The 26584-nt window shown below is 40.2% G+C and overlaps 1 protein-coding gene across 4 annotated transcripts in view; it reads left to right on the top strand.

Annotated features, from left to right (window-relative positions):
- ppp2r5cb (protein phosphatase 2, regulatory subunit B', gamma b) overlaps positions 1 to 26584 on the top strand; it is an 88230-nt gene that overhangs the window by 11529 nt on the left and 50117 nt on the right. For 2 of the 4 annotated variants that reach the window (XM_060917915.1, XM_060917916.1), the window contains exons 3-4: positions 1897 to 2059; positions 22560 to 22759. In XM_060917915.1, coding sequence (XP_060773898.1) covers positions 1897 to 2059; positions 22560 to 22759 — 363 coding nt within the window. Of the gene's footprint in view, positions 1 to 1100; positions 1296 to 1896; positions 2060 to 19186; positions 19430 to 22559; positions 22760 to 26584 lie in introns of those variants that run through there. The other 2 variants (XM_060917914.1, XM_060917917.1) reach the window with 2 other exon arrangements.

Consider the following 26584-nt stretch of genomic DNA (forward strand, 5'->3'; position numbering starts at 1 on the left):
ATGAAATTTCAAATGAGCCAATATTTGGCATGAAATTTCAAAATGTCTCACTTTCGACATTTGATATGTTGTCTATGTTCTATTGTGAAAACAATATCAGTTTTTGAGATTTGTAAATTATTGCATTCCATTTTTATTTACAATTTGTACTTTGTCCCAACTTTGTTGGAATCGGGGTTGTACTTTAAACAAGTCTGGATTTTATGAAATATACATAATGGAAATGTTACATCACAAAATGTTAGGAATCATTTTAATTCTGTTGAAGTGGAATAAAGAAGAGTTAAAATAAGTGAAATTAAGTTACAAATGAAAGGAAATTTTCCTGTAGTTACTGTAAACAATACAAACAATTCAGTAATAATGGTAGTTTATGAAAGTACTATTTAAGATAATGTACATCTTGCCGAAAGAGAAACCAATCGAAACTGAAAGCATAAAAGTTATTATGCTGTTACCATGGGAACAGGTTTGTTTTGTTTTTTTTATGAATGCGGAAGTGGGCTCTCAGTGCCGAGTCCGTTGTGGCTGAGGAAGGTGACAAGTTTTATGTTTCATTTAATTTAAGTCATTTAAAAACTATAATAATGTGGCAGTGGGCACACAGGAAAGTGTAAAGTTTCTGTCAATGTGTTTATCAGGCTTGTATGATGATAAAACTGATGAAGATATTTATCTAAATACATGAGCTACTCATTCTAAACCTGCCAAGCTTCGCCGGCAGCTCTCAAAACTCGTATTTTGCTTCCGTTCAAACCTCGTTTTTGAAGTCTGACCAAGAAGAACGCTGTTTTTGGCGGTAAATTTGATTTTCTTGATTGATTTAACTTCCGTATATGGAAAGCACATGCACCGGGCACACTCCGGGAACCTGGTGACCGTCGACAAAAATGTCCACAGAAATGCACAAAACAAAATTTTGGTTAGCACAGGTTAGTATAAAATTTATAGGCCGTGTTTGAGGATTGATCATGTAAAGCACAGCTCGCTAGCTCAACCTATGCTTGAGCACCTACTGCAGCTCTTTCCTGTTTGAGAAGGATAAGTTTCCGTAGCAGACCATGATTCTCCAAGTCCGGATGCTCTCTATGAAGCACCTGTGGAAATAAATGAGGATGCATGCGCACCTGCTGGCCCTCTTCAGACGTCATAGGAAGCAGACGTGCTGCTGTGCTTTCTTCGCTAATGAGGTTTTGAGGGACCGTGTGAAATTATCCGTGATGTGCACTACCAGGAAAATCCCAGTGAGGAAGTTGCTCACTGTTTCTCCCGTCACACCACTGATGTGCAGAAGGGTGCGAGTTTACTCATCCCCATTTTAATCTTGTCGTCTTTCCTCTAATCTTTATAATCGCGTACATTTGGTAAACAGTTGTTTGTTTGTTTTAATGCTGAGAATCAGTGAGTTCTTGTACGTTTGGAATACAAGGCTGGTTCCTGAACTTAGTTATTATTTTGGAAGAGATGCTTGAATTAGATAGGTTAGATACTAGAAAGGATGACTCTAGTGAGGATTTTTAATTGTTTTCACATTTGAGCATGGTTTCACAGATTATTTTTCCAGACGTAGGTGTATTATGATGAATAAATTTGATTGCTTCATTCTGACTACCTACACAATGTTAAACTTGTTTATGATCTGGGAGATGTAGAACTTAGGTGAGTCAGTGTGGGACGGTCTTTTGCTTACACGTCTGGATGAACGATATTCTTCGGGCAGGTCCGTTTTAGTGATCAGATCAGAGTTGGTCAGTTTGACGTCTAAACTCATTTTGAATAGCAAAAAGTTGACCCTCTGAACTCGGTAACTCTTCTTCCTTCATGTTGCAAAAGGTGTGTTAGATACGCAAGTGCGAAATACGAATTTATACAAGTGAGCATCTCTCCTCCCTACAGGGATCGAACAGGAAGGGCAGCAATAGTGTGCCGCCCACCACACAGCTGCTGAAGGGGAAACAATCTGGATCTCAGGCCCCTGTCAAAAAGGAGAAGAGGCAAAGCTCCTCTCGCTTTAGCCTCAGCAATAACCGGGAGCTCCAGAAACTGCCTGCCTTCAAAGGTATGTTTATGTAAACACTTGGGTTCATGCAAGCTACAGTGGTGCTTGAAAGTTTGTGAACCCTTTAGAATTTTCTATATTTCTGCATAAATATGACCTAAAACAACATCAGATTTTCACACAAGTCCTAAAAGTAGATAAAGAGAACCCAGTTAAACAAATGAGACAAAAATATTATACTTGGTCATTTTATTTATTGAGGAAAATGAGCCAATATTACATATCTGTGAGTGGCAAAAGTATATGAACCTTTGCTTTCAGTATCTGGTGTGATCCCCTTGTGCAGCAATAACTGCAACTAAACGTTTGCGGTAACTGTTGATCAGTCCTGCACACCGACTTGGAGGAATTTTAGCCCGTTCCTCCGTACAGAACAGCTTCAACTCTGGGATATTGGTGTGTTTCCTCACGTGAACTGCTCACTTCAGGTCCTTCCACAACATTTCCATTGGATTAAGGTTAGGACTTTGACTTGGCCATTCCAAAACATTCACTTTATTCTTCTTTAACCATTCTTTGGTAGAATGACTTGTGTGCTTAGGGTTGTTGTCTTGCTGCATGACCCACCTTCTCTTGAGATTCAGTTCATGGACAGATGTCCTGACATTTTCCTTTAGAATTCGCTGGTATAATTCAGAATTCATTGTTCCATCAATGATAGCAAGCCGTCCTGGACCAGATGCAGCAAAACAGGCCCAAACCATGATACTACCACCACCATGTTTCACAGATGGGATAAGGTTCTTATGCTGGAATGCAGTGTTTTCCTTTCTCCAAACCTAATGCTCCTCATTTAAACCAAAAAGTTCTATTTTGGTCTCGTCTGTCCACAAAACATTTTTCCAATAGCCTTCTGGCTTGTCCATGTGATCTTTAGCAAACTGCAGACGAGCAACAATGTTCTTTTTGGAGAGCAGTGGCTTTCTCCTTGCAACCCTGCCATGCACACCATTGTTGTTCAGTGTTCTCCTGATGGTGGACTCATGAACATTAACATTAGCCAATGTGAGAGAGGCCTTCAGTTGCTTAGAAGTTACCCTGGGGTCCTTTGTGACCTCGCTGACTATTACACGCCTTGCTCTTGGAGTGATCTTTGTTGGTCGACCACTCCTGGGGAGGGTAACAATGGTCTTGAATTTCCTCCATTTGTACACAACATGTCTGATTGTGGATTGGTGGAGTCCAAACTCTTTAGAGATGGTTTTGTAACCTTTTCCAGCCTGATGAGCATCAACAACGCTTTTTCCGAGGTCCTCAGAAATCTCCTTTGTTCGTGCCATGATTCACTTCCACAAACGTGTTGTGAAGATCAGACCTTGATAGATCCCTGTTGTTTAAATAAAACAGGGTGCCCACTCACACCTGATTGTCATCCTATTGATTGAAAACACCTGACTCTAATTTCACCTTCAAATTAACTGCTAATCCTAGAGGTTCACATACTTTTGCCACTCACAGATATGTAATATTGGATCATTTTCCTCCATAAATAAAATGACCGAGTATAATATTTTTGTCTCATTTGTTTAACTGGGTTCTCTTTATCTACTTTTAGGACTTGTGTGAAAATCTGATCATGTTTTAGGTCATATTTATGCAGAAATGTAGAAAATTCTAAAGGGTTCACAAACTTTCAAGCACCACTGTATGACTATCAATCATACTTAATTTTTCAGAAGGCATTTGAGAATACCGAAGTATATTTAAAATGAATTTGTCCATGTTAAGATGTTGCATTGAAATGATTTTAAAGAAGTCCGAGAATTTCAGCTGTAAAACGTAGGGTTAGATCTGAATGTTCAACTGTTTGCATATTCATTCGTTGGGTAGGTATTCGGTTTTCAGTTTTGGATTTTTTTTTTTGCGCTAAATATAGGCGATCACCTAAAGGTGAACTGCAAGACATGTTTTGTCAGCACATTCTTGTACTATGTACACCCATCAGCCATAACATTAAAACCGCCTGCTGAATATGGTGTAGGTCTCCCTTGTGCGACCAAAACGGCTCTGATACGTTGAGGCCTGGACTCCACAAGACCTCTGAAAGTGTGCTGTGTTATCTGGCACCAAGACGTTAGCAGCAGATCCTTTAAGTCCTGTAATTTGTGAGGTGGAACCTCCATGGATTGGACTTGTTTATCCAGCACATCCCACAGATTCTCAATCAGATTGATGTCTGGGGAATCTCGAGGCCAAATCTCCTCGTCATGTTCCTCAAACCATCCCTGGTAAATTTTGCAGTGTGACCGGGCACGTTATCCTGCTGAAAGAGGCCATTAGGGAATACTGTGGCCATAAAGGGGAGTACTTGGTCTGCAACAGTGTTTTGGTAGGTGATGCGTGCCAAAGTAACATCCACATGAATGCCAGGGCTCAAGGTTTCCCAGCAGAACATCACACTGCCTCTGCTGGCTTGCCTTCTTCCCATAGTGCATCCTGGTGCCATGTCTTCCCCAGGCAAGTGACGCACGCACACACCTGGCTGTCTACATGATGTCAAAGAAAACATGATTCATCAAGCCAGGTCACCATCTTTCATTGCTCCATGATTCAGTTCTGATGCTCACGTGCTCGATGTAGTTGTTTTTGGCAGTGGACAGAGGGGTCAGCATGGGCACTCTGACTGGTCTGTGGCTCCACAGCAAGCTGCGAGACACTGTGTGTTCTGACACCTTTATCATAGCCAGCATTGACTTTTTTAGCAATTTGTGCTACAGTAGCTCTTCTGTGGGATCAGAACAAACGGGCTCGCCTTTGCTCTCCATGCTCATCACTGAGCCTTGGGTACTCATGACCCTGTCACCAGTTCACTAGGTGACCTTCCTTGGACTAGTTTAGTTCAGGAATAACCAGTGCATACGCAGAACACCCCACAAGCGACCTGTCGTTTCGGAGATGCTCTGACCCAGTTGTCTAGCCCAGCTTTTCTCAACCTTTTTTCAGTCACGGCACCCTTCAGAAGTATGCAAGTTCTCAAGGCACCCCCATAGTCACGCTGACCCTGGCAGTGACGTTGTGACATGGGAAAGGGGGCCGCGAGACAAATTTTGATGATGCATGAGGTGGTGATGATCTGCATCAGTGTAACTATCGGTTTTTTGAATTTTAATTCATTTTATTTATTTCAGTGTTCGACTATATAATTTTTTGACGGCACCCCGGTTGAGAAAGGCTGGTCTAGCTATCACAATTTGGCCCATGTCAAAGACGCCCCGAGACTGCGAGTTGGCCTAGTGGTTAGTGTGTCCGCCTCTCGACCGGGAGATCGCGAGTTCTACTTGCAGTCGGGTCATACCAAAGACCATCATAAAAATGGTACTGGCAAGGCATGCTGGAATACAGATGTGAGTAGGGAAGTCAAACTCTGACCGTTGCCAGAGGATTAGACCCCACTGTGACCTGAACTGAATAGGCGAGAGGCCGAGGGCTATCAAAACGGAGATTGGCGTCGCACCCATATGCAGAGATGCCTACTAGTACGGATTGGCCGTGTTTTGTACGGATTTTTTGTACGGTAAATACGATGTTACGGCAAACAGTGTTATTCTGTACGGAATTATTATAAAGTCTTAAAATTCCAGTGAGTTGTTTTTAAATGTCCAAGCGACTTTTTCAGTCCATGCGCGATTCACGGCTATTTATTTTTACGGCAACCACACATGTGTGTGACATGCGCAGATGCCGCACATTTGTTTCGCGCTATTTTCGCTCGGCATCACACACGCATGGTGCTGCTTCGCAATAGTGGAAATGAAACGCTCAGTATCGGGACAAATGAAACCCAGGTCTCAGGTGTTCCTCCTACGATATACGGTAGAATGGCCGTGCATTACACCCAGTCAAAAGGGCAATGGATACGCGCACTGCAAACTGTGTAGAACTGACATTAACATCACTCATGGTGGTCGCGATGACTGCACGCGGCATGTCAACTCCAAAAAACATATGGAGTATGCTGAAATGGCGAGTCAGGCGGAAAGTAAATCTGGGGGTATCCAGCAGTTTTTTATGAAATCTGTGGATGAAAAGACACGGAACGTGACACGTGCTGAAGCGGTGATGGTTGACCTGTGCTTGGAGTTGAACTTGCCGATTAGTGCCATGAAATGTGAGTTAAACTTATTCAGTTTCTTTTTACATGTATGATGTTTTTATTCACTGAAATATCAAACACTGGCTGGACTTCTTTAATTCAAAGTCTTTTCAGTGTTGCAAGTGCAAATGTACATGTAGTCTGATCAAAAACAGAATTTTATGATTAGTGCTGTTGGGATTGTGGCAAAAAATTGATCTTTCCACTGTTTTAAATACAATTTTATAAATGCCATTTTATTCAATGTCTCTTCTGAAGCATTATGCTGAAGTATTTATATATTGGGACATTAAGATAACAATGTCGGACTCTTTGGCAGGAAATAAGAAATTTCTTAAAAATTTTATTAGAATCCGTTAACAGGAACATTTTGCCAGGCAATATAATATAATATAATACTTTTGAGGAGTTACATTCAATACCAATGATTGGTAGTCAACCGTAATGTCTGCAAACAGGGAACACTATTGTATTTATAAAAATGTGATATATTGTATGCTCTAGAAATTTGTTGAGTGGAAATTCAATTGAGATGGCTGCTCGTGTTTTGTTTATTCAATTCACACAAAACAGTACTTTTTAATAATTTAAATTAGTGCTGTCAAAAATGTCGCGTTATTAACGTGTTAAGTTGACTCAATTTTAACGGCGATAATTTTTTTTTATCGCAAGATTAACGCTCTGTGACATGATGCCACGCCCCGCACGGCCAGAGTCCTCTGCCCTCCCCCGAAGAGCCACGGTGCTCGGCTTGGGTTTCGTTTTCCCATCGGCGGCTCCAGCCCCACTTTGCAGTGGCTGTGACAAGACGTGTTATGCTCTGCAATAAAAAAAAAAAAAACATTGGTACAACCAGTGTTCGAACTATGCCGATATTTTCGGGGGGGTCCCTTATTTTCCCTTGGGGGTGCTTGCGCTTGTCTCAGAGCGCGGCTCTCCATCGCGCGCTCACTTCGGATATGCAAATGCTTCCCGTTACACACGATTGCTATGTCAATAAACATCATTCTGCCAATATTTTAGAGACCCCCCAACATTTCCCAAATCATGTTTTCAAGGGATCTCGTCTGTTTCAGGGGATCTCGGATCCCCCGTGTACCCGCGTAGTTCGAACGGTGAGCAAGCCCATTCACTTTTTTATGCTGATAAGAGAATTACAATGGTTTTTCATGTGACAAAAATGTGCGATTAAATTGCGATTAATCGTGAGTTAACTATGACAGTCGCGACATTAATCGCGATTAAATATTTGAATCGCTTGACAGCACTAATTTAAATGTTAAACATATTGGTATATACACCTCTTTATAATGGGAATGCGCATAAATTAATGTTACTGAAAGCCATTCCAAAATACTGAAAAATGTTTTCAAGAATACTGAAATTCAAAATTTGGGGTAGGCATCTCTGCACATGCTATAAAGAGTTGGTTCGTACTGGGACAGGAGACTGCCTGGGAAGACCAGGTTCTGGCATGAGCGGGACTTTGACTAACTTTTTTTTTTTTGAAAGACGTCCCAATCCTTACACTTGCCCATATTTTGTGATCATGCAAGTTGGGTGATATACAAACAGGGAGGGATGTTGTGGTGTCAAGGTTTCACAGTTGGTAAAATGCTGCAGCCCATGCTATTTCAGACTTGGGCTCTTTATCAGCTGTGATGTTCAGAAACTTTTAGCTAATCAGGTGGTGTTTTTTTAAAGACCATTACAAAAATTCATCTTTTTAATGCAGTATTTGTTTTATAAATGCATACTTCTAATGGCATGTTTGGCAATTTGCTTTGACAGTCACTTGAACTTGACTTGTATTTAAGGCATGTTTTTTTTTTTTCCTTAACCTCGCTCTGGTGGTAAAAGAACTCTCTGTTTTTGATTTCAGCTCAATCTTTTTACCAAGTCACATTTTGCATGCTTTATAATTCCTCTTTATTTTAGCAGTCCTCTGGCAGATAAATGTTTGCGACAGCACCGTACAGCAGTCCATTTATATAAAACAAGTGTCTGTGGTGGTTAATTACAGACCATTGTTCTTGTGCTCTGTACACTTGTCTGTGCTTTGGAAATTTTTGTCATCTAAAAATGACCTTTAATTTTTAACCACCAATAGAGTTTGCGTACTTGCCTGTGTATACAGTGGGCAAGTGGTCTCAATGCAGTGTGTTCCTGGTTTGAATGATGTCAAAGATGTGTATTTTAATATTTTTTTTTTTGTCTCCCTGCAAGAAGTTAATTCACAAAAAAAAATCTATATTACATACAGTGGTGCTTGAAAGTTTGTGAACCCTTGAGAGTTTTCTATATTTCTGCATAAATATGACCTAAAACATCATCAGATTTTCACACAAGTCCTAAAAGTAGATAAAGAGAACCCAGTTAAACAAATGAGACAAAAATATTATACTTGGTCATTTATTTATTGAGGAAAATGATCCAATATTACATATCTGTGAGTGGCAAAAGTATGTGAACCTCTAGGATTAGGAGTTAATTTGAAGGTGAAATTAGAGTCAGGTGTTTTCAATCAACGGGATGACAATCAGGTGTGAGTGGGCACCCTGTTTTATTTAAAGAACAGGGATCTATCAAAGTCTGATCTTCACAACACATGTTTGTGGAAGTGTATCATGGCACGAACAAAGGAGATTTCTGAGGACCTCAGAAAAAGCGTTGCTGATGCTCATCAGGCTGGAAAAGGTTACAAAACTATCTCTAAAGAGTTTGGACTCCACCAATCCACAGTCAGACAGATTGTGTACAAATGGAGGAAATTCAAGACCATTGTTACCCTCCCCAGGAGTGGTCGACCAACAAAGATCACTCCAAGAGCAAGGCGTGCAACAGTTGGTGAGGTCACAAAGGACCCCAGGGTAACTTCTAAGCAACTGAAGGCCTCTCTCCCATTGGCTAATGTTAATGTTCATGAGTCCACATCAGGAGAACACTGAACAACAATGGTGTGCGTGGCAGGGTTGCAAGGAGAAAGCCACTGCTCTCCAAAACGAACATTGCTGCTCATCTGCAGTTTGCTAAAGATCACATGGACAAGCCAGAAGGCTATTGGAAAAATGTTTTGTGGACGGATGAGAGCAAAATAGAACTTTTTGATTTAAATGAGAAGCGTTATGTTTGGAGAAAGGAAAACACTGCATTCCAGCATAAGAACCTTATCCCATCTGTGAAACATGGTGGTGGTAGTATCATGGTTTGGGCCTGTTTTGCTGCATCTGGTCCAGGACGGCTTGCTATCATTGTTGGAACAATGAATTCTGAATTATACCAGCGAATTCTAAAGGAAAATGTCAGGACATCTGTCCATGAACTGAATCTCAAGAGAAGGTGGGTCATGCAGCAAGACAACGACCCTAACCACACAAGTCGTTCTACCAAAGAATGGTTAAAGAAGAATAAAGTTAATGTTTTGGAATGGCCAAGTCAAAGTCCTGACCTTAATCCAATGGAAATGTTGTGGAAGGACCTGAAGTGAGCAGTTCATGTGAGGAAACCCACCAACATCCCAGAGTTGAAGCTGTTCTGTACGGAGGAATGGGCTAAAATTCCTCCAAGCCGGTGTGCAGGACTGATCAACAGTTACCGCAAACGTTTAGTTGCAGTTATTGCTGCACAAGGGGGTCACACCAGATACTGAAAGCAAAGGTTCACATACTTTTGCCACTCACAGATATGTAATATTGGATCATTTTCCTCAATAAATAAATGACCAAGTATAATATTTTTGTCTCATTTGTTTAACTGGGTTCTCTTTATCTACTTTTAGGACTTTTGTTAAAATCTGATGTTTTAGGTCATATTTATGCAGAAATATAGAAAATTCTAAAGGGTTCACAAACTTTCAAGCACCAGTATACACAGTGCTATGCAAAAGTCTTAGGCACCCTTTTTTCCCCTTTTCTTTTTCTTTCTCTTCTTCGCCATACGATCTTTTGTTATAGATTTATTTTTTATGACCTCTACATTATCGAGTCAGTACAAGAAACATTTGAGTGCCAGACGTTCATTTTCCAGCACAAAATTAAATATTACAGAAAAAATGTTTGTATCTGAGCAGCATATTCTATAAGAGAGCACTTTTCAGATGAAAAAAGAAAACATAATGAAGGCTACTGGGTTTTGGTGCAAAATGAAGTGAGCGTGACAAAGTGTCCAGAGGAACTGTGGCTGGTTCTGTAAGATGCTCAGTAAAACCTACAGCTCATTGTCTGTCTTATAAAACTGCACTCACTGGACCTGAGACTTCTATCTGTCTGTCTGCAGTTTTTGGAGGAATTTCACGGGACTTGGCAGGATTCTTTGTTATATGTCGGTAATACGCATATTTGTGATTTTGTTCAATTCGGTCACATTTTCCCAGAGTTACAGCCCTTGATTAACAACCTTGTACTTTGACAATTTCATGAAGGTGTGCTCGCCTTCTGATATCAACTCCTCTCATAATTTTTGGACGAGTTTCTCGAAGCTTGACAAAAGGCCTGGTTATATGACGGTAATACGCAGATTGCGATTTAATTTAGTATGTGAAAATTTTCCCAGAGTTTTGACCCTTGATTAAATAACTTGTACTTTGGCAATTTCATGAGGGTGGACGTTCTTCTGAAATCAACTCCTCTTACAATTTGTGGAGGAATTTCACCAAACTTGTACTTTGTCAATTTCATCAAGGTGTGCTTGCTTTCTGAAATCAACTTCCTTCACAATTTTTTATTTTTTTTTTAAATAATTTTTTTAACCCCCTGCTGGCTGAAAGGCCTGAAGGGGGATTATGTCGTGGTGATGTCCGTCTCTCCGTCCGTCCATCCTGGGAAGGGTACTCGCCTTCTGAAATGACCACCTCTCACAATTTTTGGAGGAATTTCACGAAACTTGGCAGGATTCTTTGTTGTATATCGGTAATATGCGTATTGCAATTGTGACTGAATTGAACGAATTTTACCAGAGTTATGGCAGAGTTGCCAGTGGGGGATATTGTTCTGTCAGAGCACTCTTGTTTAAGCTGTTGAAACTTGTCATTCTGTGTTTAAGCTATTTTCTGGTCTACAGCTTTGCTTTGCATGTGCCTAAGACTTTTGCACAATAGTATGTATGCATGTGTTTATTTATATATATATATATATATATATATATATATATATATATATATATATATATATAAAAGTGATTCCATGCTTATGGGTACTGAAATGGGGACATGAACTTATTCACCTAAAACCATTTCTTTTTTTACCATCAGGTCACAAAACATGTAATCTTTAATGAATGATATGTTAAAAGATAACTTTAATTTTCTGAGATGTAATAAAAACATATTTATATGCCAAAGTCAAGCCTATGAGTTCCAAAATGATGTCGGTTACATTACTTCTGTTACGATTGTCCATCTCGCGTCTGTTACAAATTAATTACAATCTAGCTATATACCATGTTAATCTTATTGAAAGAATGTGTATGTTTATTCTACTACACATGTTTATTAATTATATTTGCTAAAACATCACCTTCCTATGTTTCAAAAAGTAATTCTACATTGTTAAAATTGAGAATATATATGTCCACAACACTTCTGTTACGTTCTGACTTTGGCATATAAATATGTTTTTATTACATCTCAGAAAATTAAAGTTATCTTTTAACATATCATTCATTAAAGATTACATGTTTTGTGACCTGATGGTAAAAAAAAGAAATGGTTTTAGGTGAATTTTTAAAAATAAGTTCATGTCCCCATTTCAGTACCCATAAGCGTGGAATCACTCATATTTTTATTTTTTTTTAATTTTGAGGAAAACTGTATCGTGGCGCCGTTTCCACACACCACCACCTTTCAGAGCAGCTCATTCGGTTTAAGTGTAGAAAGACATTATGGGTAGCACTTCCTTACTTCTCCTCAGTTATCTGACTGACCTATTTAAATGTCCTAAAACTTATAACGGGGCATGTATTTTGAAAGGTAAATGGTGTGTTTTGTGCAAGCTGGTTATAACTTTTAGCTGTGCTTTCAGGCAGGAATTTATAATAAATAGGTTTTGTTGCCTTAAGTATGCAGTAGATATTTAGCAGGACATATATTTCATAACACGTGTATACGAGTAGCACGCTGTGTGAGCACAATCGCTATCAGGCGCATTAAAATGTAAACTTTTCTAGAATTTCACCAAAACTCATTGAATTTTCAGCATTGTAAGAGAACTCCCTAAAGTATTATTCAGCAAAACCCCAGAATGATAGCACAAATCTAGAATTTTTAACAGAATTTTAGTTCTTAAAATTTAACGTAATTTATGGACGTCACGCGTAACATTTACACCCATGAAAAATCACTTTGAATGCTGTTTTGAAAGTTTTGATCAAATATTCTCTAATAAAAAATCGCTTAAATATTATAAATACAGTCTTTTAATGTATCAAAAAATAATTTTGATAAAGCAAGGAAATTCGGAAGAAAATTTGTTTTTGCTTGTTGTGCGCGTCACGCTACCAAAATCTAACTAACCCCTTCACGAACAATTCCAACTTTCATGGACTTGTAGCGCGAATAAACCTTTCAAAAAATATATAATACTTCTCACCCAGTAAATTAGAATCCTGGTGATTTATATCCTCGCAGCTTCAGTAGATCTAGAGATTTAGTCGATTTAGTAAATCCCAAACGCTGTGAAACACGCCAGCCATCTATGGTGAGAAGTGCTGCTGTAGTTGAGAAACTCTCATTTCTCCCGCTTCCAACCAAGTCCGTAACCCATACCAAAATAACAATGTCACGCTCATCACTTAAGGATAATTTATGCCAAGTTTCACGGAAAAATACAGCGAAATAAACTTGCTAGAAGCATTTTTCAAAATCCCAAACATTATGAAACATTTCTTGTAGGGCTTCAGGTTACAAATTTCGAGAATAGAGAAATTGCAGCGCAAAAGTTTACCACTAAACTCACGTAAATACTCCATCCTAGCGAGTTTCACAACCGAACTAGGCTACGTGACAGTCCGTGACCACCCAGGAATGTTCTAGAAGGTACGCTTCTAGGCACGTGCGATCGAGAAAGACGCCACGTGAAGGTAGTAAAGGTAGTACTTCCACTGTCTTATGACGTTTTTGCTTGTTTTAGCGCGATAAACAATGCATTATGGGTAATCATTAAAATGCTGATTTCAAGGTTAAAATGGGTAAAAACAACTAATTTTATATTATAAAAATTGTGCGTAATAGTTATTTCAGTACATAAACTCAAAACCTGAATTTTTAATTTTTTTCCCTATGTTACACCATTGTGCAGCTATAGCATGCTACTCATCGTACAAAGACTCGTCAATATAGGGGACAAACAAAAAGCGAGAGACCTTTGTCTGATTTTCACTCTGGGGTTTGAGTTGTTTGGAACGGAGATAAAATCTGTTTCCTTGATCGTTGGACTGATTTTTTTAAAGACAATTCTGCTGTTAATCACCACACAGCCAGCCATGTTTTCCTTGGAAATTGTGAAGAATAACACCTTATACCTATGTCTAATCATGTTGGGAAGGTCTGGCACACACCCACAGAATTGCTCGAAATAGCTTTCTGCGACTATTATGATTTACAGAAAGTATAAAGCCAGTCGTACAGGGTTGCTTGCTCATGGTCAGGGTTTTAACTGTCGTAGGATGCGTTTGCGTGACGAATCCTGTGTATCGTGGTGAGCGAACACACTAATGTTCAAACAGCATTCGAATGAATGGTTTGTTTGTTTGGTTTTTTTTGGCTCATCTTTCTGATATTTCACTTCACGTTCTCCCAGATACAGCTGATATACTAAACCTTTATTACTGAGCACCAAGATAAATTCTCCTGTGCCTCGATGATTTAGATACACAATACAGAAAACCCTGAGGCTGAAAAATGTTATTCACTCAAGAAAATGACAAAGGAGAATTCCAACATGAAATTCGCGAACATCGATTACTTCCTGGTTTGAATAAGGAAAAAAAAAAACTAGATTCTCAATCTCACTTTCTGAGAATTTGACCTGAAGAGCAAAACATCCAAGGCTTCAAGTCACAGGCTTCTCCGAGCAGTTCATGACTGTGGTGAGGTGCCTCAAATAACAAAAGCTCTTTTAGCCTGAGCCACAGCATAGACGAGCTTTTTACCGGTACACAGTCTCTGATTATATTTACCCTGGGTCGCAACTTCCTTCTTTTCCAGCATTATGATCAGGTCATGCGTTTTGATGCAGATCAGTGTCCTTTTTTTTATTTTTAACTTCTCTCCTTTTGCTGTTCCTCTTAGTGGTGATATCAAAGCAGATTGAACTCGCACAGATTGGTAAAATTTAACTTGGTGTTATCTGTTAGTCAAATAAATCAAACCCTTGTGTCTTTTATAGCTATAGATACCTGTAATGATGGTGCAGACTGCCTTTAGATCATTGCACGCTTAGCCAGGATTGGGAAGGTTGGGAGTATTTCTCTGAAAGTAGGGAGTGTAACTTGGTCGTGACGGGGGGGCACAAATTTTTAAAATTTCATCTTTTTTGGTGCAATCTGGTGACTAATGGAGCTTTAAAAAGAAATGAAAGAAAGCATTAATTTTAAGTGTGAATTATATTTAATTAGGCATTTAACACGTTTTATTTACTAACTTAATCAGATGTTATAACAAAGTTTTTTTTCTTTTAAATTTAGTTTCTTATTCATTAACCAGAACTTTACAAATCTTCTCCAAATTCCTGCAATAAAAGCAGAAACCTTTTAAATTATAATTTCTCGTGCACTTGACGGAAAAAAACCAAATTGCTGCAATCAAGTCCTATCACACAGAATACATCTTTACTCTGTACAACAAAGATAAATGAGATTCAGCCGACTTTGAAGATTAATATTATGAAATGTACAGTATACGACTGAAAATAACAGCTTTAACAAGTTTTGATTTTACGAAATATACATAATGCAAATGTTACATCACAAAATGTTAGGAATCATTTTGATTCTGTTAAAGTGCAATAAACAGGAGTTAAAACTAAATGAGATTTAAGTTACAAATGAAAGGAAATTTTTCCTGTAGTTACTTGAAATGTAAATGCTGTAAGCCAGGGGTTTTCAAAGTGTGGGAGAGTCAGCCCCCCCTCGGAGAGCAAATAAACAACAGCGCCCCCCCCTTACAATTTTTGTTGTTGCTATACTTAATGTTCCATTCGTATTTTTAAAAAAAATGGTTGTTGTACACATTATTTTTTTCTTTTTCACATTTTAAACATCTGTGCTTTTTAAAACATCTTGTTTTACACATTTTAAACATCTCATAGCATCGTTAGGTAGCATCTCTTGGCAGACAACACACTGTGGCAGTGGAGCATCTTCAGATCCAGTCCATGAAAATCCAAACTTTAAATAATCGTGGTCAGACTTCCTTCTTTTTCCAGTCCCCCAGGATTCCGCGGGCCTTTTTTGTGATTGTCGCGGGCTAAAATGTCTGATGTTGTGTGTGTGTGTGTGTGTGGGGGGGGGGGGTTTCCAAAAAAATTGCGATGAAAGTTGCGGTGTTTTTTAGGTTTTTATTGCGATTACATTGCGGGAGGAAGTGAAAGTTGCGAGAAATTGTTGCGATTTTCTCTTTCTGTGATTAAAATTGAGTGATATGTTAAATATTAAGTTATTACTGAAAAACTATTGATTAAAAAAACAAAGAGAAATGGTCCTATAAACAACTTTACCAATATAAAAGATTACCAGGACTACAAAAATGCAGAAAAATAGGCTTTACTTATCCAAATGCTCCTGTTGGTTCAAAAGTTAAAGTGCAGAGAACCTCACAGCACAACATGCAGTTACCTTAAAATATAAATGCCTCAGCTTTCATGTAAGAAAAAAAAACTATTAATACTAGTACTGTGTGCAGGCAGTCTCTCCTGAAGACTAAATTAAACAATAATTATAAACTAATAAAATAAATGGCTCAGGCTTCATAGAAGGAAAAAAAAACAATTTGAACAGAATCCCACAGTATGATGCTGAAGCTGCCTAAACAATGGAAAATAAAATACCATTTTGGCAAAAATGTTGGCATCCATTAACTTCTTGTATTAAGTAAAAAAAAAAAAAAAGTGCACACGGTGCTTCACTGTAAACATAACACACTTTCAGTGTTGCCAGATACTGCTGACGTTTTCCAGTCCAAAATATGTTCAAAACCCGCCAAAATACACTTGAAATACACGTCCAATCTGGCAACACGACGCGCATGCTGCTTCTCTTGAACACACGGAAGTAAGGCGGAAGGTAGTTTGTCGACGTCACCTCAAGACGACGCCAACGATTGGTCAAATTTGCGGGAAAGTTGCGGTGATTGGATATAATTGCAACGCCGCCCTGAATTCGCGGGGATTGGTTGAATTTGCGCTGAAGTTGCAAATCGCAACATCCTGGAGGCTCTGTTTTTTTGCTTGGCCCAGACTTTGTCTCCTCACTCACTGTAGCTTTAGGTACTAAAAACCGATCCATTTTGTCTCTCACGTTGCGCCCCCCCTGAAGAACTCTGGCGCCCCCCGGGGGGGGTGCGCCCCACACTTTGAAAAGCCCTGCTGTAAGCAATTCAGGAATAATGGTAGTTTATGAAGGTACTATTTAAGATGGTGTAAATCTTGGCGAAAGAGAAACCAATCGACGCCTAAAGAGTGAAAGTGATCATCGTGCCGTTACCATGGGAACAGTCTTTTATGAATGCGGAAGTGGGCTGTCGGTGCCGAGTCCGGCGGGACTGAGGAAGGTGACGAGTTTTATGTTTCATTTAGAAACTATAATATTATTTGTCAGCGGGCACATAGGAAAATGTAAAGTATAAAGTTTGTCAGTATGTTTATCAGGCTTGTATAATAAACTCGCGAAGAATTTATCTAAATACATGACCTACTCATTCTAAACCTGTCGAGCTTCGCCAGCGAAGCTCTCAAAGCTCGTAGGATTTTGCTTCCATTCAAACCTCGTTTTGAAGTCTGACCAATAAAAATGCTACATTTTTGGCGGTAACTTTGATTTTCTCAATTTAACTTCCGTATATGGAAAGCACACGCCCTGGGAAACTGTTGACCGTCGACAAAAACGTCCACAGAAATGCACAAAACAACAAAATTTTGGTTAGCACGGGTTAGTATAAAATTTATAGGCCACGTTTGGGGATTTATGGCCGTGTTTTTTGAGACTTGGCCGTGTGAAACACGGCTGCACGGCTCGCTAGCTAAACCTGTGGTCCAAAGGCCATTCCTCTGTTTGGGCCCGGTCTCACAACAGTGATAACTATAACCATATACCTATAGCTACAACTCTGACTATACCTCTGCTGGAATTTAGTTCCAGTCTGGAGCAGAAATACCACAACTAATAATCCCGACTACAATATCACTTGGTCCTGACACTCCGGTAAATAAATGCATGCAATTTGGAAAAAACAACTTCTTCTCTGACTATATTCCTAAGTAGTAGCACGTTATTCCGGGCCATACTGTACAGCTTGGACTTCAAAACAACCCATGTACACACTCCAGTGGTTGATAAAATACGGATAGGTCACGGATTACGGAAACCCTGATAAAAAAGCATACAAAATACGGATTTTAATACAGATGCTAATAATTTACGGATTAGGCACGGATGTTTCATTACGTTACGGGTTTCATACGGATGATGCATCACAGATTAAAAAAAAAAAGAATGTAAGAAGTCTAAAACAGTTAAATGTTTAGGCTGCCGAAGTTCATAATTAAAATATCTTGCCTGCATTTACATGTTTATTCATTTGCTATTGATGTTTCATATAAAATATCACATACTCGTGAATTAAAGATCCGTGCTTCCGTGTTTATATATTTTTTTTAATTTTCTGCGACTCCGTATTTCGTGACTTCATGATGCAAAAAGGATGCTCAAAGATGCCCGGGGAAAAACAGCATGTGCTCAGATGTCGTCAGATGTAAACAATTACCTGATTGGCCAAATGTTTTATTGGCTCAGGTCCAGGTTTGGAAAAGTCGCTCCAAAAGCAATCTCACCGATACGGATAAACCCAGGCCGGGGATATAGGTATCGTTATTGGTCTGTTGACCATTTATTATTATTTATTATTTTTTAAAATAGTTATCAGTATTGTGGGACCAGGCCTCAACCGTGCAGTGCACCAAGTGTGTTTTAGACTTTAAAACTTGGAGTTAAAACAATTTTAAAATGTTTTTTGCTCATTTCATTTTTGATAAAATACTCTGTTGCTTCAGATACATCTGCTGTAAACCCTTGCTCCAGAGCGCTAAGCTAAATTCTCCTTTCCCTCAGCGACAATGATTGGGTGTGGTGTTTTGCACCGGATCATCTGTGTCGCTGCAGCGGGCGAGCTGCTGCTGATGCGGTTTCCTGTCAGACTTTTGCTGCTTGCGTGTGACCTGCTTGTTGCACCTTCACAGAAATCTTAAGTCATTACTTTTTCTTTTACAGTCAACAGTAAAAGCGTGAAGGCTAATTTTGGCTGAAGAGCTGCCACACGTGAGCGTCTTCTCTCTAGTCACAGCTGACACCGGCTTAGAAAACTACATCTTGCGGCGCTAAGCCTGAACTGCTGACCGGATTAAAAGCGTACTATAATAGGCAGCGTTGCCTGAGTCATCCTGTTCGATCAGGAATGACATGAAGGAGCTGAGTAATGCACGTGTGATGTTGCTTTAACAGCAGCAGTGATTCATAGAGATATCTGCTGATTTTTGTCATGCGTCGTTTGCTTGTGTACTTCACATTTCCCTCAGGTTTGTAGGTTTATTACGGCTGTTAAAGATCATCCTGCATGAGGCACAAACGTATTTTGATGGCTGGAGATCTTTTGCTGATCCTCATCTGTACTTTCCGTTCAAACCTGAACGTCTTCACTCTATCGACAACATCCCGCCCTCCTTTAAACTTAGCAACCAACCGCAAGCCTTCTCAGCTTGCAGTCGTGAGGTCCGGTCATGTGTTTCTGGCCAGCCAATGGCGAGTGGCTCTTTGTAGATGACATCACTAGTGAGCTGTTTCCCTCCAGCTTGCAGTGAAGCTTCATTTTCTGCTGAGAGTGCTGGTGCTGAAATGGAGGCTAGCTCAAATCGCTGTAGGTGATCCGCCTTCTCCCTCCTACCCTCCACAACTCCCTCCCTCTTGGACGGACAGATAGGTGTTGACATGCTTTAAGGAGGGGAGCAAGATGGTTTTGGACACACCGAGCTCAAACGGGCCTTTTCAGCCATTGGCCCTCACGTATTTCAGAGGTGAGCCGTTCCGCTTCATTGTCTGTGGATGGGGGTAGGGATGAGACTCTGCCTCTTAAGAATGCGGCGCCTTTTTTCTTTTTTTTTTTTTCTTTTTCTTTTGTAGTAAAAATGAGTGTTTTTATTTATTTTTTTTATTTAAGCGTCTCAAAAATATTTGATTAGGTGGTAAAGGTTTGCCGTGTCCCATTTTCATGCTGTTTTTGTTTGTAAGAAGGTACTGGGAGGCTGCTGCAGGTTGCAAATAAATAGATGAAGAAAGCGCTGTTGTAATGTAGTTAAAAGTGTGAGCGAAGAGGTAGTACGTAGAGGAGGGGGGTTGGAGCAGTTTTACTGTCTCCTGCCTCTCCCATCCCCCACGGAGACTGTTGATGTCAAAGGAAGTGAGGTCACAGCTTGGGGAAGTGTGTGAAGTGGGGCTGGAGCTGTAAAGCTATCGGATTTTGTGTAGACTCCGCCGATGCGTTCTGATGGAGGAAAGAGGAAAGTGCGTCTTTCCTGTGTCAACACCTTCTCCAAATCGCCAAGCATTCATCTTGAAATTTGCTGTTCCTTTATTAGTTAGGGTTCATCTGGTTTGTTTCGAGGCCACTCATGCCTTTTGCGTTTTTCGTTATTATTTTTCTTTGACATGTTCAAGCCTTGACAAGTGCAGTTCAGGATTGCTTCATGATTTGATACGATACCAGTTGCGTCGATGCTTTGAGTCTTATGCCATTTGGAATGTTTCTTACCAAATATAAACACCAGCCACTTGTTCAATACTAGCTTATATTCTCTGTCCTTTTCATTGTAAAACAATCCCAGCAGACCTGTGAACTCTGTTGCGTTCGTTCGATGTATTCGGTTCTTCTGGTAGTTTGGTACGTAGCCCACACCCTGCAGTAGGTTGTAACTAGACCCCTTCATCAGTCCTGCAACCCTGTACGTACGTTAGCAGAAAAACATGCAAAAACAAGCCCGGCTGCTGTATAGAGGTGAGGAAAGGAGTCGGGCATGTTAACCAGGTTGGAAGGGTTATTATTATTAATCCTTTAATCCTTAAAGTAGTCCTCTCCTACTCAAAATCTAAGGTCAGACATAGTTACAGGGTAAGATGCATTCAGAACAATAGCCCGGTTTTATTTATTGATTTTTAGTATGCTAATTTTGTATAATGTTGCATTTTGGCTTGGCATTTCACAAAGTTGAATTCAACATGAACAACGATCGTTCACTGTGATTGTGGGGGGACGCTAAAAAGGATCCCTACAACAAAGGCTGTTTGCTTCGTTCTGTCTGTTGGGCCAGGAGCACAGAAGAAAATTCCAGATTCACCTGAACAGCTAAATGTCTAAACTCGTAGCCACTGTTCTTATTCAGGTGATTTCAGGGTCAAATTTGCACCAGCTGATCGAGTCAAATCAGGATATAGTTTCCAAGTTTTCCTGGTGCTTGAATTAAAAAAAAAAAAAAAAAAAAAGATGCTTAAGGAACTTGTGTAGGAATTGTGGCCTAATTCCAGTCGTACCGTTTTTTGAGAAATCTAAATCTAGTGCTTTGGTTCCAGGTTTGACTTCCTGGACTGTAGTATTTCAACAGAAAGGAAGGCCACTGTTTTTATTAATTTTGATTTAAAGCTCGACACTACTTCAAGCGACCATGGCGCATTTATGGTCGTGTAAAGTAGCCTTTAAAAGTCTGCTTCACCTTGCTGGCTCATCCACATGATTGTGTCAGGATGTGAATTCATCAGTCTGGACGACCGTGAAATTTTGAGTCCAGTGGAAACGGTAAAGATACAGCCGGTAATATTTGACACGAGTTGAACAGACAGATTTTAACCTGGTCTCTTTATCAGTCAGTGAATACAACAATGAGGTGTGTTTATGGCTTCATGGTGTACGACTGGGACAGCTACCTCACCAGTGACCTTCAAAATATGAATTTAAAATATATTTACACACATTATTATTTTTTTTATTTATTAACTTGATCGTGTTTCTCACTAAAGTGGTTCCTCGTCACCTTGGTGTCACTACCCCCTCCCTCAGGATCCTTCCTAAATCATATTACAGCATCCTCAGCTTCTCTACACAAGAAATGCAGACTATACAAAAATCCTTTTCCTGAGTTCTGCTTTAGGGGAGATTTTTTTCCCCCCCAATGAGCTCCAGGACTGGAGCATGGTTAAATTTACTGCCATGGTAATTCCCATATTTGAATCTTTTTACTTTGCGAAGATAAGTCAAGAGGGGATGGTGAAGTGTGTGAATTTTAATTAACAGCCATTTGCTTCCAAAAAAAAAAGCCCGAATGCAGGAAAAGAAAAGATGGCAAGAAGAGGAGGGACGCCACTCTCTAATGTACATTTGCTGTAATGCCCATAATGCAGTGTACCTAGCCCTTTAACTCTTTACTATCGACTACTGTTGCAAACGTGTTACCTCTGTTACCACGAGGATGTTTGTAACCTTATCATACAACCCCAATTCCAAGAAAGTTTGGGATGATGTGTAAAATGTAAATAAAATCAGAATACGATGATTTGCAAATCATGGAAACTCTCTGGCTCCAGAGTAAGAGTCCAGGTGCTAAACTGGCCTGCCTGCAGTCCACACCTGTCTTCCGTTGAAAACTTGAGGTGCGTTATGAAACGAAAAATATGACTAGGGAAACCCTGAACTGTTGAGCAGCTGGAAGCCTATATCAGGTCCCAAATGTTTCCGGAGCATTGCTAAAAGAGGATGCGATGCAAAACGGTGGTAAACATGCCCCTGTTCCAACTTTTTTTGGAAACGTGGTGTTGGCATTAAATTCAGAATGTTTGTTTCAAAAAATAACATTTCTCAGTTTCAATGTCTGATATGTTGTCTTTGTGGCATTTTCAATGAAATGTCATGTTTCCATGATTTTGCAAATCACCGCATTTGTTTTTATTTACGTTTCACACAGCGTCCCAACGTTTTTGAAAACGGAGTTGTACATGATGGTTATTTAATGTACAGAAGAGCTTTGCAAACCATAACTGAGACAACTGTCTGTCTTTGGATAAGCATTGTTGAGCGCTGCTGCACTAGTTTGACTTTATTTGTTTATTTTTAAATGAAACATTTAAAACTCATCTGTACTTTCTGCGCTGTTGGTGTAGATGTGCCCCCTGCGGAGCAGGAGAATCTGTTTGTGCAGAAGCTGCGCCAGTGCTGTGTGCTGTTTGACTTTGTATCCGACCCACTCAGTGACCTGAAATGGAAGGAGGTGAAGCGGGCGGCGCTCAGTGAGATGGTGGAATACATCACGCACAACAGGAATGTCATCACTGAACCCATCTACCCGGAGGTGGTGCACATGGTGAGTTTATTACCGTCATTTACATCTTTAATCGATATCAGAGTGGAAGCAGATTTAAAAGAATGGTTTTCTTTATCCGTATTGAAATAGCATTTGATTTTTTTTATTTAAATTAGTATATGATGATTAAACGAGCATTGTTGTAATCCAGAGATGACACCCCCCCCCGCGTTGCTAACCACAGGTCTGAATTCTATATAAATTGGTAACGTGTAATAGTTTCCAGCAGCTTGCTGAACTTCAAAGATGCCTAGTCTTCAACTACTTTTGAGTAGAATTGGACATTCTAGACCAGGGATCGGCAACCTTTTTGCCATGTAGTGCCAATTAGAAATTTTCTTGTTAGTTAGTGTGCCATTCAAATAGGTGTTGTTAACTATGTGTAATTAGACGCCACGCATTTTTAGACGGATATGAATATTTAATGCATTGAGCAAATGTAAAACACCATTGCACTTGTTTTATGCCATTAACCTCACACACAAGGTTTAATAACCCCCCCCCCATTGGATAACAACATTGCAAGCAGCTTATACAAATTCATAAAATAACATCCAAAATCTTTCAGTAGGTAACAGGCCCAAGTTATTCACAATAAAGACGTAGCAGCCTAATGGAAATGGAACTGATGAATAATAAAACTACAGAAAAAAAATTAAATAATGAGTGTCAGACAACATTGACAAGTAGCCTACATAAAGTGGCTTAACAATAAACTGCAAATTTGAAGTAGCCTTGTTACAAAATAAATGTTTTGCCTATCAGTCAATGTGATCCCTGGCCCTGCTTCCCCTTACTTAGCTCCGAGATGTGGGTTGGACACATGCTTCCGAATAGCCCGTTGTCAGATGACTTCGGGAGGGGCAAAGTGCTAGTCTGGCTAACGCGACTGCAAAGCTCTACGAGCTATTGGTCTGGCCAAGATATTAAGCCCAACCGTTTCCCCAGAGCCCGTGGTTGACCCGCCTCCCTGAAATGCCTCAGTTTGCTACTGGTCGAAGCCAGAAAAGGCTGTGACGAAGCTTCAACCAATCACCTCACTCTTTCCTCTGACGTATGTGACGCGACGGGGCTAACTGGTAGATTAAACTCTTACCGAAGCCAGTCGGGAGCAAGGCGAAAACGTCCTTCCTTTCAATAAATACCTCCAGGGCTGCTCTTTGCTCCGTTTTCAATGAGAACTTGCTCCATGTTCGTAATGTTTCTAGTGAATGAAGCACTTCCGGCATAGGTTCTGTAAACAATCTATGGCTTCCGGTCGCAGTTCTACTATGTCAGTGCCTTGAACACGCCTCTACCCAGGGCCGTTGGAGATGCTCAAAGTTGATTGGTTCCCAATTTTTCGGGAGCTTGGAAGAGCTGTAGATAGCTTGCCTTGCCAGACTAAGCTCGCAACAGGCCCTCGTGTTGCGTCACGCTTAGGATGGGCGGGCCCAGGCTAGCAAAGTGCATTCTTCATGTGCGAAAATATCTGTTCACACAGATATGTTGATCCGAACACTGACAATAAAGCCAGTGCGATATCGCGAAGACAGTTGAACTTTTCGGGTAAAGATGCCCAGCAGGATTCATTGGCTTTAAACAGCAGAGCTCCTCTCTCACAGTCACATCACAATATCTTGCCATCACTGCCAAATGTGCCACATCATTCACATCGACGCTTTCGTCAAGCGCAGTGCTAAATACCGCTGCCAGTTGTTTGCTGCACCCTTACGTTTTCTGCCATTTCACCAATTCGTCGCTCAACAGTTCTGGCTGATACGGGCATGTCTTTTATTCTCGATTTTATTGTGTCTTTATTTGGCAGCCCCTCAAAAAGACTATCCGAGCCGGAGAGAAAGGCCTCCTTAATGTATTCACCGTCTGTGAATGGCTTTCCATGTTTAGCTATGCAGCGAGAAGTTATATAGCTAGCTTCAGTGGCATTGTTTTTCGCTGAGGTAAAGACTGTTAGTGTGGGCTTGCTTCCCATACCCGCACACTGCGCGCGAGATTGATTGATTGATTCGTCCCTATCTGCCTGATCTTTGAAAGTCTTTTCGTGCTTTGCCTCGAAATGACGTTTAACACTGGATGTTCGACACACAACACTTTCAAAACACACCGTGCACACAGCACGGTCCCTCTGAGAAACGAACCCATATTCTTTGGTCCACGAGGAGAGGAAAGCCCGAACTGTCGGCTTCTTTGCCATCTTAGCACAACTGCTGTATCAAGTGGGCCCGTCTCGTGAGAAATATGGGGAGGGGGAGGTGTTGCCAGATTGGGCGGGCTTAAGTGCATTTTGGCGGGTTTTGAACATATTTTGGGCTGGAAAACGTCAGCAGTATCTGGCAACACTGGGAGGGGGGGCGCTATATTGTTGTGTAGTCATGCTAAAAGAGCAGGCTCGCCATGCAACAGCCAATAACCGTTCAAGATGACGTTCGAACATTTTTTAATGTGTTGAATAATTAGGTTTGTGTATCATCGTCAGCGTGCCACCGGAAATTCCTCTGCGTGCCAGTTGTGGCACGCGTGCCTAGGGTTGCCGACCCCTGTTCTAGACTCACCCATGGTTTTTTATTAACTGGAGGAGAGCCTCCCCTTTGTGATCTTTGTGGTCGTCTCTTATCAATTAAGCGTATTTTATCTTGCTCTGCCCTTAGAGTAAAAAGACAGAAATTTTTTAAAGAAGATACTATATTTGATATTTTTAATAAGGTCCTACCTTTAAAGGTTTTAAACTTTTTAAAGTGTATTGATGTGAACAAACTCATTTAATGTATTTATTTATTTGATTGTTGGTTTTGAATATGTTAAGTTAAATGTATTACCTGTATTTGCCATGACATAGCCACAGCTGCTTAACTGGCAATAAACGAAAACAAACCAATCAACTACTTTTGATTAGTTGGGTATGTGGAAATAAAATGCATCACCATGCCATCATACAACACTGCTGTTGTAAGTGGTGGTAACTGCATGGTTAAATGTATCGGGAGAAAATAATGGCACTGGCCACACTCCAGTGATGTACTTGTTATGGAAATGAAGATATGAGATCTCAAAGGATGGGGAAGAGCATGGACAAGCACACTTTTGCTTTCCTGGCCTGATAGGCTCGCAAATGAATTGATCATTTGTCCAACTGCTGCAAAAGATCGCTGTATTTTGTCGAGGTGTAATGATGCACTCTGGTCAGTGTTTGATTTGAGTCACGATATTGGCTTTGCAAGTCATGATTTACTTCTCTTGTCAGAATATTTTGAACAAAATTCTGACTGAAAGTGTTGCAGTCAAATCACTAAACCTCGAGTCCGAGTCCAGTCTGGAGTCCCCAGCGTTCAAGTCCAAGCCATGCAAGAAAATTTCGAGTGGAATCTGAGTACAAGACTCCAACCGCACCATTTGACAGTGTCTGTTGGTGCTTTTACGTGAAACCGTTTACGGCACGTGCGCTGTCCGGGGTGTGCCTGAGGGTCTATCTGATGCACGCGCCAAGGCGTGTAGGTATGACGCGCTCTCGCTTGAAATTTGTACAAAAATTCATGTAGATCTAGTCAAGTTTATTTCTATAGCGCTTTTAACAATAGACATTGTCGCAAAGCGGCTTGACAGAATTTTAATGACTTTAAACATGAGCTAATTTTATCCCCAATGAGCACGCCTGTAGCAAGGAAAAACTCCCTCAGACGACATTAGGAAGAAACCTCGAGAGGAACCAGACTCAAAAAGGAACCCATCCTCATATTATTAGATGAAAGTCTTCCGGATTTACCCAGAAATCCGGATATTTGACAAAACTCTTGAAAATCTCTGGTTTTCCGAATGGAGAAATTTTAT

The sequence above is a fragment of the Neoarius graeffei genome, chromosome 3, assembly GCF_027579695.1.
Source record: "Neoarius graeffei isolate fNeoGra1 chromosome 3, fNeoGra1.pri, whole genome shotgun sequence".
Classification (NCBI taxonomy): domain Eukaryota; kingdom Metazoa; phylum Chordata; class Actinopteri; order Siluriformes; family Ariidae; genus Neoarius; species Neoarius graeffei.